This window comes from Sturnira hondurensis, unplaced genomic scaffold (genome assembly GCF_014824575.4).
Source record: "Sturnira hondurensis isolate 20B ecotype Veracruz unplaced genomic scaffold, ASM1482457v3 Scaffold0011192, whole genome shotgun sequence".
Lineage (NCBI taxonomy): Eukaryota > Metazoa > Chordata > Mammalia > Chiroptera > Phyllostomidae > Sturnira > Sturnira hondurensis.
Genome location: NW_028083823.1, coordinates 1073991 through 1086419, shown reverse-complemented (window position 1 = coordinate 1086419; position 12429 = coordinate 1073991). Strand labels below are relative to the sequence as shown.

The window sequence follows — 12429 nt, the reverse complement described above, 5'->3', positions numbered from 1 at the left end:
GCCTTTAAATATCATTTGAATGGTTTGTAAAATTGGTGTAAATGTGTTATGAGTTACTTGTATGGAAAACACTTCTCAACAATAGAATCTATTAATATTTGTAGGAAAATACAATAAAAACTCTAAAATGGGAGTTTTTATAATTATTTAAGCATAAATCCAGATATAAAATGTTCTGTTCATGAAAGCAGAATTGAGAGCCTCACTAAAGCATTTGGAAGATTTTTCCTTGGCTGGTGTGGCTCCACTGATTGAGCACCATTCTGTGAACCAAAGGGTCACTGCTTCAATTCCCAGTCAGGGAATATGTCCTGGTTGTGAGCCAGGACCCCAGTAAGGGGTACTTGAGAGGCAACCACACATTGATGTTTCTCTACCTCTTTATCTCCCTCCCTTCCTCACTCTAAACATAAATAAATAAATAAAATCTTTTTTAAAAAGGCCTTTGGAAGATTTTATTTGGAAGTTTTTATAAATGCAATTTTAACATCTCTTCTATTTTATTTTTCCTTATAATTATACAGTCTGAAGAAGATATTTTTAACCAAAGATACGCCCAAAGCCCCTCTAGTTTACCTCAGTGTACCATGTAAACATTATCATCTTTTGCATATGGACCATGGCATCAAAGAGCTGGGAAGGACTATCCAACAACAATTGTTTCCCTTCCCCTTTTCCTTTGTAGAACTCATTTTTCACCATAGAAGATGAAAATGCCAAACATATGTTTTCCTAATACGTTTTTCCAAGGGAGAAATCAGGTGGCCCAATCTTGGCCAATGGAACCTGAGAAGATTTTTGGCTACTTGAAGGAAAGACATGGTTTCCTATGAAAAACTGATCAACCGAAGTCAATGTCCATGTTCCTTATTGGATGTGATACCTTCATTCCTTGTGAACCTAGGACTGTTGCAGCCATGTATGAGCATGAGACTAAGCAATGCCAAGGAATGTAGGCAGTATCTACAAGCTGAAAAAGGCAAGGGAATGGATTCTTCTCTAGAATCTCCAGGAGGAACATTGTCCTGCAGACCCATTTTAGATTTCTGACCTCTATCACTGTGAAATAAGTTTGTACTGCTTTAAGTCATTAATTTTATGGTAATTTGTGATAGCAGCAATAGGAAAGTGATACAGTGGTTAAGAATTTGAGTGTTGCTATATTAGACTACTTGAGGTTAAATCCTTCTTCTACTACTCACTACATATATAACCTTGAGCAAATTACTTATATTCTCATCTTGAAAAATGGGAAGACAGTAACAGAACCAAACCTGCTAAGTTGTTATAGATTTCAATGAGGAAATCTTTAGGATCATCTGGAAGTTAGTAATTTTTGAATAAACATAACCACTCTTCTGCTAAAAATTATAATTTAATTCAGATATTTGTACCTTATTTCCTATGACTCAAATTTTTCTTTTTATATAGTCATTGAGGAAGAGAGGTATAGGAGCTTCCGCTTTAGGAGTTATGCATATAGCATCTGATTTTGTCCTTACAACCAACCATGAAATAGGTACAATTTTAAGGTTTCTTATGAGCAAGCAGGCTGTGGGGAGATTTTTTCCAAGTAACATAGCTAGTACGTGGACAAATGAAAGTGACTTGTTTACCACTGCATTACTACACCTTTTTGTTGGATGGTGATGAACAAATATGTACAAATAACCACAGCAGTGGACACTCAGTGGACACAAAGTGGACACTCAAATTCCACAGCAGTGGAATTTAGAGTCACTGACACCAGGTCACACCACCTGACCCACTGTGGCACAATTCTCAGTTCTTTTTTTAATTATTATTGTTCAGTTACAGTTGTCCTGACTCTCCTCCCTCTGTTGCTCTCCCCTGCAATTCTCAGTTCTTTTACACCCATTCCTTGTTTCCAGAAAGGTCTGAGGCTGGAAGCAGCTAGGAGAAGCCTCAGAACGCCTGAGCTCTGACGGTGCTGCCAGGAACGCGGGGCTGCTGACTCACAAAGGCGGGTGTTACGTAGGGACCTCCCTGGGACAAAAACGGGGCGTTGTCTCCCCGGAGGCCAGTACGCGGCGGCAGAGCTCAGCTCAAGCAGTCCGTCGCTCCGCCCCCCGGGAGAATCGGCGCCACCATGGAGGAGTACCATCGCCACTGTGACGAGGTACCGCCCCTTGGCTGCCTGCTAGCTATTCTTGCCCCAACCCTCTTCTGCGTGGGGTCTCTGCCGAGGGTTGCCTGGCGCCGGGCAGCTCCAACAATTGACGTAAAGTGTCCTCTAAGCTTGGGTCTTCTCCTCCAGGCCGGGGATCCACCCCGACCGTCCCTATCCCCGTTTCCCGACCCTGAAACCCAGGGGGTGGGCTGAGAGTCCGGGGTGGCAGGGACGCCATAGCGAATGGGGCGGGGGGGTCGGTGGTAGGGTTGAGGCCAAGGGGTAGAAGGCCTGACACGGGATGCGTGGGGTGGTGGCTGCGACCGGCAGTCTTCACGCAGGCCTTAGAAACTGGTCTTCTTTAGTGCTGCCTCTTTCCTTTAATTCCCCCAAAGTAGGTGTCGCCACTCTACCCTTGTGAACAAGGCCCTAGTTGTAGAGCCCTTCCGGGTTCCTGTCGCTCGAGTGGGTGGGCTAACAGGAGGTGCTTCATGCAATATGACCCCTTGCTTACTGACTCAGACATCCTGAAACCTCACGAGAACACCATGATGTGGGTTGTTATCTTCGTGATACTGATAAGGATTCTGACTTTCATGCTGACTTGCCCAGAGTTAAAACTGCCAGGAATGACAGTTGCTCCTTTTGAACCCAGGCCTCAGACTTCACAACAACTCTTCCTTCACATTAACCACTAGGAGGATGAGGTCTATTGCATCCCAGCGTATCCTGTGACAGGCCTGCAAAGGCAAAAGAGACAAAGACATTTTCTGTTCAATGGTAACCACAGGTGAATGGAGCAGTGAAAAAGATAGGCACATATTGGAGAGGCAGCATAAAATAATACATTATTGGACCTCTCGAAGGGGCTTCTTCTGGTCCACCTGTCTTTAGGGTGTGGGCTTCTGTGTGACACAGTTAACACACATACTTACAGATCAGTGGTAAATTATTCTTATTTTAGAGATTCAACCACATGTATTTCATCCTCAGGCATATCCCCCAAGTGCTAGTCTCCTGACTCCTAAGAGGGTTCTGTAGGGTACTACTTCCTACTTATATTTAAAAAGAGATAAAATTACATGTATCATCATGGCCACCCCTATACATCCTCACTATTTGGTGACTTTCCAAATCAGAGTGAAATGGGAATCCTTTAATTTGTAGACAACTTTGGAAAATAGATGAGGAACTTACTTTAAGGCAAAATGAACAGTTTAATAGGGTCAAGGCTTGTGAGCTATTTTCATAATATTCCTAAAAATTTAGGGTATTTTTATTTCTTTATTATGAAATTTTGTGGCGTAATTGAGGTGAGAATTACATCTATATTCAAGGTCATACTTACTGTAAGAATTGTTTTTTGAACCAATTTTAAGTTAGATAATGGGATTTGAAAAATGCTGATGTCACAAAGCACCTAAAAACTTCTCCATGGAAACAAATCATGTATTAACTGGAAGTATTTTGCTGTTGATTTCAATCTTATTACATATGTAATAGGTGCTAGTAGAGAATAGCCTAGTTCTCTACTCAGGGACACACATTTGGATGTCATTACTAGGTGCTTTTAACTCAAAACTTTATCACGTCACTCCAGAGGTAAGAGTATGTTGCCAAACCTGTTACATAGCATTAAAAGTCATTACTTTAGAATGATCAAGTATTTCCATAATCTTTAATTCAGGAAAGCCGCATTTTAGCCTAGTATAAGTGAAGAACAAAATTGAAGTAATCTATTAAGCATTCTGTTCTCATGTACCACCTCATTCTCACTTCACTTCAGCCATTTCCTATATACCCGATGACACATGTTTATATCTACTTCTTGCTGTTACCTGTGTACTATAGTGCAGTGATTCTCAGCCTAGGGTGTTCATCACAATCATCGGTAAGACACTTTAAAAAATTTAGTTTCCCAGGTTCTGGCCCAGACCAAAGTAATTGAAATCTCCAGGGAGGTAGGTGGGGAAAGCATTCTGTCATGTTAAGCGTTCAAGATATGATTAGCAGCTTCAGTAGACTGGATGCCCCTTGTCACTATGGATCCCTGTCACCAACAGGTTAGCCTAGTGGATCCTGTTTACTACCAATAAAAGGAAGGCTTTGCTAAAAGCAGCCTTATGGTTTGTTTCCCCCTTTAGGCTGGCTTCAATGCAGAGGAAGCCCACAATATTGTTAAAGAGGTAAGTTACACAACTTGTTCATTTTGAAGGCTGCTGCATTGATTGCAATTTTAAGAAGCTGTGTTTTGACTTTCCGTGCAAAGTTAGAGGCTTTAGTATTATTTTTTTTTAATTTTTTAAAATTTAATTATTTTTCAAGTACAGTTTTCTATTACTCCCATCCTATCCCACCCCCCGTGCTCCCCGTCCCTCCCATTTCCCCCCTTCTCAGTTATTGGGATCATTTCTATAGTTCGTTATTAAAATATTTTTAATACTTGTTTGCTAACACTTTATAGGGGTGCTTCTATGTTTTGTTTTATGCTGCCAGGCATCCTGGGCTTACTCTGAAAGTGATGTTTAAGTATGAGTCTAGAAAACTAGTTTGCTGTTTTCTAAAATTAATGCTCTGTCTTTGGAGCAAAATAATTTTATCCTAGTAAGCCAAATATTATTTTAAATACTAATATTACAGATATATAAACTACATATAGATAATATATAATCTATATATAGTCCCTATATAGTGAGATTATATATGTGTGTGTATGTGTGTGTGCGTGTGTGTGTGTGTGTGTGTGTGTGTGTGTATGACCTATAAGAAATAAGAGACTGTAGAAATATTTGCTTTTGGTCATTATATGACCAAAATATATGTTTTTATAGACCACTAGAATTGGAAAAATAATCACAACATCTTTTAGACACTGGTATAATGGTAAATCAAAATCTTAAGATAACATTTGAAACATCAAATCTGGCCCTCCTGTTAGACAAATAGACAAGTAGTTCTCTTTGGGAATCAATTCTGGTAGAGGAATTAAGTCTAGTGGCATCTGCACTGTGGGTAAGGTATTTATGAACACTTAATAGTCCTGAGTCATTTTAACTGTGCCAAATCCTAGACAAAAATGAGCTGGCCCAGAAAGCAGGCTTGTTTTGTGGGTATGGCTGTTGGGGCCTGTATCCTAGCTGACCCTCCCTGCCTTCAGTCTAAGCACTGAGGACCTCATCAGCCTATCCTGAGTCAGCGGCTTACCTGCCTGACTGCTCTGGAGCACAGGCTCATTCGGAACTCAACCAGGGCTGGCCTTGTATAACTAGGACCAGCTTGAGGCCCAGACAGGCACCTGAAAATCCTGCCATATTTTAATAGTTCAGAAATATGGATTAGAACTATGTAGGTCAGAAATATTTAACTTTTAAAACTGAATGCAAATGTTTTCAATTCCTTGACAGTACAAAAGCAAAATGAGGGCAACTGGGAGGTGGAAGATGGGGTAGAGGTCATGGGAAGGGCAAGAATGATAACCACCTCATTTTTCAAAGTGTCCGTGCTCAATGGAACATGGAGAAAAGGATGCTGGGTTATGTGGGGAGCCTTTTAAATACACCTTCTTTACTCACATTCTGAACTAAATGCAAAGACTAAAGAGTCACTAGAAAGAGAATATTACCTTTATTATTGGGTAAGACTGAGTTGGAGTTTCAAGCTTGTTTTGCTAACTCCCTATCTGTTCAGCTCGGACCTTGGAAGAGACATCCAAGGGAAAGACTGAGCAGAGAGAAATGCTTAGTCAGGCTGGTGCCTTTTATTGATCTGAGTGGAGAGGAAAGGAGAAACCAAATAGTTAATTCCAAGGCATTTGGGAGATTGGCTCACCCAAATGAGAATGGTGGAACAAAATTGGTCACATTCACCAACCAAGTAGCTCACTTCACCTCCATGGGGAGTTATAATAGGTGTGATAAGAGGCCAGGAATGTTAAGGAAAAGTCTTGTGTGTGGAAGGAAATGCCAGGAGTGGAAAAGAAACATGCTCCTAATGGTTAAATATATTGAAGTAAAAATATTGAATTCACTATATTGAGGGAAGTGGGGAGGAAGGTGGCAGGTTATCTGATGGAACTAAATTTTCATCTCTCATAGCAGGACCTCTAGGGATGTTGTTAATAAAGCATAAATCAAGAAGTGGTGGTATAAATATTATTTTGAAATGTGAAAATAATCCTTAGCAGAAATAAAAACAGTTGTACACTGATGGTGTTTCCTTTAGGAAATGGGACTGGGGATGGGAAAGGGTGGAGAGGGGATATTTGCTTTTTACGGTTTTTAAAAACATGTGCATGTATTACTTTTACATTTTATTAAATGAAAAAAAGCATGGTTCTTAAACTGGGATACACATTCTGAGTGGTGGCTAGGTGGGGCTACCAGCTACTGGGTGTGTTTTAGAGTGTCAGTTTAACACTTGCAAGAGGGAGTTAAGTAATGTAAATAATTTAATGCAAAACACTAATTAAAAACTCTGATACATTATGGAATCAACAGCAAGGCTTCACTTGAAGTTTTTATCTGAAATAAAATACTCTAAACAAATTCAATTTTGCTCCAGGTGACTTTTAGCTTCATGTCTATCCTCCTCCCTGCTCCGGTCTTCCTATGAACCAGCTCTTTGCTACTGGGGCATTGGAAAGACTTGCGAGCACACTATTTTAGAAGATTTCATCACTTTTTAGATGAAAAGTTTTACACAGTTTCAGCAGGTATTTGTTTTCCTTATCTCCTTCTGATCTTCTTATTTTCTTAGATTTCCTTCTCTGAGTCTCTATGCTAATGTTTTTCCTCTGAGGTCTTATAGCCACTCACTTATCAGTGATATGCATATATTTTATTTATTGCCAGTAACAGAATTAGCCCCCAAATAAATTCTCAGAGAAAAAGTGAGTTAAAAATGGAATTAACATGGAACATAGTCTAAAGTAGATTTGATTGAGGATGCCCAAAGAGTATATCCAAGCCAATATTAACTTCACCAAAAAACATTTACTGAGTGCTTGCTGCATGCCCACTTCCTGAGTTTGGCCCTGGGAATACAGACAGGTTAAGGACCTCATTATCTAGTGGACCTTCTAGTTAATGCTAATTAAGAAGGCTAAATCTTAATTACTAGTAATTAGCAGGGCTACTTACAGTGGAAATCCAGAGCCTTGTGATGTTTCTGTGGTTTAGATAACCTAAAACAAACAACGAGTCAGTGCTCTGAGTTTCCCTTTCAGGAAAGTCAGTCTAGGGAGAGTAGGAGGTTTGCCCAATGTCATCAGCTTGGGGATGGTAAAGACAAAATTAAAACCCTTTGGCTTTGACCTTTTGGCCACTGGCCCTCATAAACTCTGTCATGTTATTGAATAGTCTAGGAAAAAAATTGAGCCCTGTTTTTTCTTCAGCTCCTATAAATTCAACTTTTATTTCTATATTACATCATTGGTGAAGATTTTATACTGTCCAGCTTAACATTTCATATTAATTTGTGCCTTTATGAATTTTACTACAATTGTAGTAAATGAAAGCTGCATATGTGCATGTGCTCCTGTGTGTGTTATGTGCGAGTGTGATTAAGATGGATTCTGTAAAGGAATTGAATGAGTGCTTTACTATCCAGGCTCTATCACTTGAATATAAAATAACAACAGCATAAAAAGTCAAACAAAGAGAAATATTGTATGATCTCACTTATATGTGGAATTTTAAAAAGTTGAACTCAGAATCAGAGAATATAATGCTGAGGGCTGAGGACTGAGGGGAATGGGGAAATGTAGATGAAAGGGCACAAACTTCCAGTTATAAGGTGAGTAATTTCTGGAGACGTAATGTACAGCATGATAACTGCAGTTAACACCACCATATTGTGTACTTGAAAGTTGCTGAAAGTACCTTTTAATTGTTCTTAACATACATGCAAAAATAACTTTGAGAAAATGGGTATGTTATTTCTCCTTAGCATGGTAATCATTTCCCAATATACATATGTATCAAATCTTCACATTATATACCTTAAACTTGCATGATGTTACATGCCAATTATATCTCAATAAAACTGAAAAAATAAAATAAGCAGCAATAATGCTAATGAGGATGCTGATATCTAACATGATTTATTGTGCTTACTCTGTGGCAGTCACTGTGTTTGAGCACATGACATTCGTTATCTCACTCTGTTCTCACAACAACCTAATAAGATGAGTCTCTCATATTTCTAAGCATTAAGAAAATAGGGACTTCACCCTTTTAAAATCTCTACCTCCATAATCTTTTTGTGACATAACTTATCACCCTTGATTAGTCTTTCTTGGGTTACAGAATTATTAGCTTTTTTGCTAGATGAAGTTCTTTACAACAGAGGCCATGTCATATTTATCTTTATGTGATCCATAGTATCTCATAAGGAGAGATAATGCATGTAGAGATGCTTGGAAAATTCTTAAACAAGTAAGGATACTCCTTAATACTTACCAGATGTATATTTACTAAGGTGCTTTATTGGAATATAAATGCATTTTGTGTTTTGAAGACATTTTGGCTGCAATTTGTATGTAATTTGTTTAACCATCCTCTGCCTTTTAGTGTATAGATGGGGTTTTGGGTGGTGAAGATTATGACCATACCAACATCAACCAATGGACTGCAAGCATAGTGGAACAATCCTTAGCACATTTGGTTAAGTTGGGAAAAGCTTATAAATATATTGGTAAGTATCCCTGTCCTTCCTCACCTTTGTCCTTGTGATTTTCTCTCAATTTAGAGAATATAAATGAATTATAGACACTGTAGTTGGACACTAATAGGGTATAAAGGACCTCTAACTTATTCATCTAAAGATAACATGTGATAGTACTTAAAAGATAGAGATCTTTTGCTGTTGAAAAGCAGTTTGAGCTCCTGCCAACCATCTATTTTCCCTTGGTAGCATCACCGTGTACATTTACCTCAGTTATCCTTTTCCATCAAGACCTATTGAGCACCAATGTCTTCCTTTCAGTAGCTCCATGCCTCCTTACGTGTAGGACTGTGAAGTGCCACACAATAATTGTTTATAAAGTAGAACATTTTCTTTGACTGAATTATGTACATAATTTGGCCCAGCATTTTCCTGCACTGCCATCACCAATGGTTATATCAGTGGGCAACCAGCAATCTGGATCCAGGGGGCACAAATTCATGGTGGTAGATAATCAAGATCAGGATCTTCCTAGTTTTTTCAATCTATTTGCTAAATGCTTTTTTGTATTATTTTTATACTTTTTAAAGCTCTGAACTCAAACCTTTTGAATCTTGGATGTCTTTTCCTCCATTTGTAAGTGTCCTCACTCTGTGACTTTATTTTTAGTGACCTGTGCAGTGGTGCAGAGGAGTGCTTACGGCTTTCACACAGCCAATTCCTGCTTTTGGGATACCACATCTGATGGTAAGAGACTTTATGCTGATTCAAACAGAATCCAACATCTAGCAAGGTCAGAAAGTGAACTTATTATCAAATGCTTATTTATCTCTAATTAAAGTCTGAAAAGACTTTATCAACAGAATTGCTTTGTACCTAACTATAACTAACAAGTATGCCTTCAGACAAATATGAAATGTGAAGATTTAATAGATTGCAGGAAATAAGATATTAAAATCTATGAAAATGCATCTATCATTCTCTGGTAATCTCGATGTTTTTGCTGGCATTTCAAAGTCCTTTTGTGTGTATGTGTTTTCAGGTACCTGTACTGTGAGATGGGAGAACCGAACCATGAACTGCATCGTCAATGTTTTTGCCATTGCTATTGTCCTGTGACAAACTAAAAATGTTTGGCCAAAGCCATTAACTTAAGAATTTGTCAGTGTATCCTTTCTAAAAAGAATAAGTTACTTGTTAATATGCTAGACGACAAGTGTGCAATATGCTTCAAAGCTATCAACAAAAACTGAATATTATAAGCAAGCAGTCTCATAGTAAGTTGGCAGAATAGTTCATATTCTGTATATACAGAAGTATTTCAATCTAGGAAAAACCTAATGTCTGCAAAGGAAAAAAAAAGCAAATACACAACCATGACATGACATGAAAACACAACCTTATATTTATAGCAGTTTTTGTCTAAGATTATGTTAACTAAGGAGATAGGGAAATCCATTTAGATAATAAAATTCTCTTTCAGCTTCAGAGAAGTTAACATGGATAAATACATGAACAAAAAACACTGCAAGGATAACCCTAAAGAAAATAATTGTTAGCTAACACTTCCTAATTTTGTATGCCTTCTCAGTTTTACATATGACTTAGTAGAAAGTAATTGTTTATTTTTTCTCTCAAGTAATATCACAATAGCAACTACTATTAACTTGTTTACATTTTCTGAGAATTTTTAAAACAATTTTTAAAATCTTAAGATCTTAGATTGACATTTGAGGCCAAATTAAGTCTGGTAACCTTGAATTTCCTTTAAACAAAATGAGTTACAGTGTATGTTGAGAAGTATCTGACTAACAGTTAGTTGCCTTACAATTTACACATTCCATGTATAACAAACATTATTGAATGCCTGTTATGAGCATATTTCTCTGCTAGTCATTATAGTTACCAATCTGCTGCTCAAACTCTTAAGTGTCTTTCAGCACCTGTTCAGTTGGATAATTAACATTTATGTTTGGAGGGAAAAAAAAGTCATTTTACAAGAGAGAGGAAAAGTGATTCTTGTCATCCATGTAGAAGTAAGCAAAGTGAAAAGCACTTATTGCTGACAGAGTACCATAGATGTAATTTTTAAAATTGCTTCTAACAAGCAAAAATGCATAAAATATGCAGCTCTTAGTTAAAGGCCTTATTTGCAGTGTAACCGTACAAGTGATAAATTTTATCATTGCTTTAGTTACAACCATCTGTAAATCATTTAAAATAATTATGTGGGGTTCAAATTAATTGGAATGAAGTATAAATTAAAACTATACAACCATTAGCAGGTCATTGAAGATCTCAGGGCTTATGAAATGTATTTAAGTTTATTCAAAAAATAAAAGATGAAAAATTAAGGTACACAGCTGGCCACCAAATGCAAAGTCAATCTGCTATTTAACCTTAAAAACAAAATCAAGTTTGTATAACACTAATACATATAGAGAGTGGAACCATGATTCATTTAATTTGGGAGGAAAGAAAAGCTTGATACCAATACTGACAATATTAAGATAGTATTCTTGTAGGAATACTATGTGCATGTTTGATATTTTGCTAAGTAATAATAATTGTTTGATGTTTAAGAATATTAAGAAAATATAAGGGTAGAGTTTAATGCAGTGATCTACATTTTTGGCCTGTGGGAAATTCTCACAGTCATTACCTTCATGTTAGTTTATGCAGCTGGCTTTTGTGCCCCTGAAGATTACAATAGTGACCAGAATATCTGTGCAGTTAAGACTCACTTTGATTATTGTTATTGAAGCCTGATCTTAAAAGAATAATAATCAAAAATACCTCGTGAACTTGCTATCTGCTCTGTTTCTAGTTATAGTATAATAAAGATTATCTTCCTATGCTGTACTTTTGCTTCTGGATGATCATTTAATAGTTAAAGAAATGGCATTGTGCTTATTCCCAAAAATTTGTATTTATTTATTTATTTATTTTGAATTTATTTAATTGTTGTTCAAGTACAGTTTTCTGTCTTTTACTCCCATCCCAGCCCACCCCCCAGTGCTCCCCACCTCCCTCCCATTTCCAGCCCCCTTAGTTTTTGTCCATGTGTCCTTTATACTAGTTCCTGTGAATTATTCCCCCTTTCCCCTGAAATTCCCTCCCCTCTCCCCTCTGGTGCCTGTCAGCCTGTTCTATATTTCAGTGTCTTTGGTTATATTTTGCTTGCTTGTTTTTTTTTGTTGTTGTTGTTTAGATTCCTGTTAAAGGTGAGATCATAAGGTATTTGTCTTTCACCGCCTGGCTTATTTCACTCAGCATAATGCTTTCCAGTTCCATCCATGTTGTTTGTTGCAAAGGGTAGGAGCTCCTTCTTTCTTTCTGCTGCATAGAATTCCATTGTGTAAATGTACCATAGTTTTTGGATCTGTTCATTTACTGCTGGGCACCTGGGTTGCTTCCAGCACTTGGCTATTGTAAATTGTGCTGCTATGAACATAGAAGGAATGAGAAAAAGAAGTGAATGTCAGAGTTATAGATATGTTGTACAGGATAAATACTATTAAAATAGCAACCCGAATCCAGGATTCACCATTACAACATAATTAATGGCTTCTATTTTATGTCCTTTATTTTATGATTTTAACACAAAATTTCACTTTTGATCAGCGTAAAATATA

At 37.5% G+C, this 12429-nt stretch overlaps 1 protein-coding gene across 1 annotated transcript; it reads left to right on the top strand.

The window, feature by feature from the left end:
• The first annotated feature begins 2033 nt into the window (after window positions 1–2033).
• DYNLT3 (dynein light chain Tctex-type 3) lies at window positions 2034–11656 on the top strand. Its single transcript, XM_037059558.1, has 5 exons — window positions 2034–2140; window positions 4276–4317; window positions 8701–8824; window positions 9464–9541; window positions 9837–11656. The coding sequence occupies exons 1-5, from the start codon at window positions 2111–2113 to the stop codon at window positions 9911–9913; spliced, it is 351 nt and encodes a 116-aa protein (XP_036915453.1). The 5' UTR covers window positions 2034–2110; the 3' UTR covers window positions 9914–11656.
• Window positions 11657–12429: the final 773 nt, after the last annotated feature.

Excerpts from the sequence above, each read along its gene's own strand:
- DYNLT3 (XM_037059558.1), top strand. The coding sequence starts at position 2,111 with ATGGAGGAGTACCATCGCCACTGTGACGAG. Across the intron at positions 2,141-4,275 it reads ACCATCGCCACTGTGACGAG|GCTGGCTTCAATGCAGAGGA; the intron begins GTACCGCCCCTT and ends TTCCCCCTTTAG. Across the intron at positions 8,825-9,463 it reads AAAAGCTTATAAATATATTG|TGACCTGTGCAGTGGTGCAG; the intron begins GTAAGTATCCCT and ends CTTTATTTTTAG.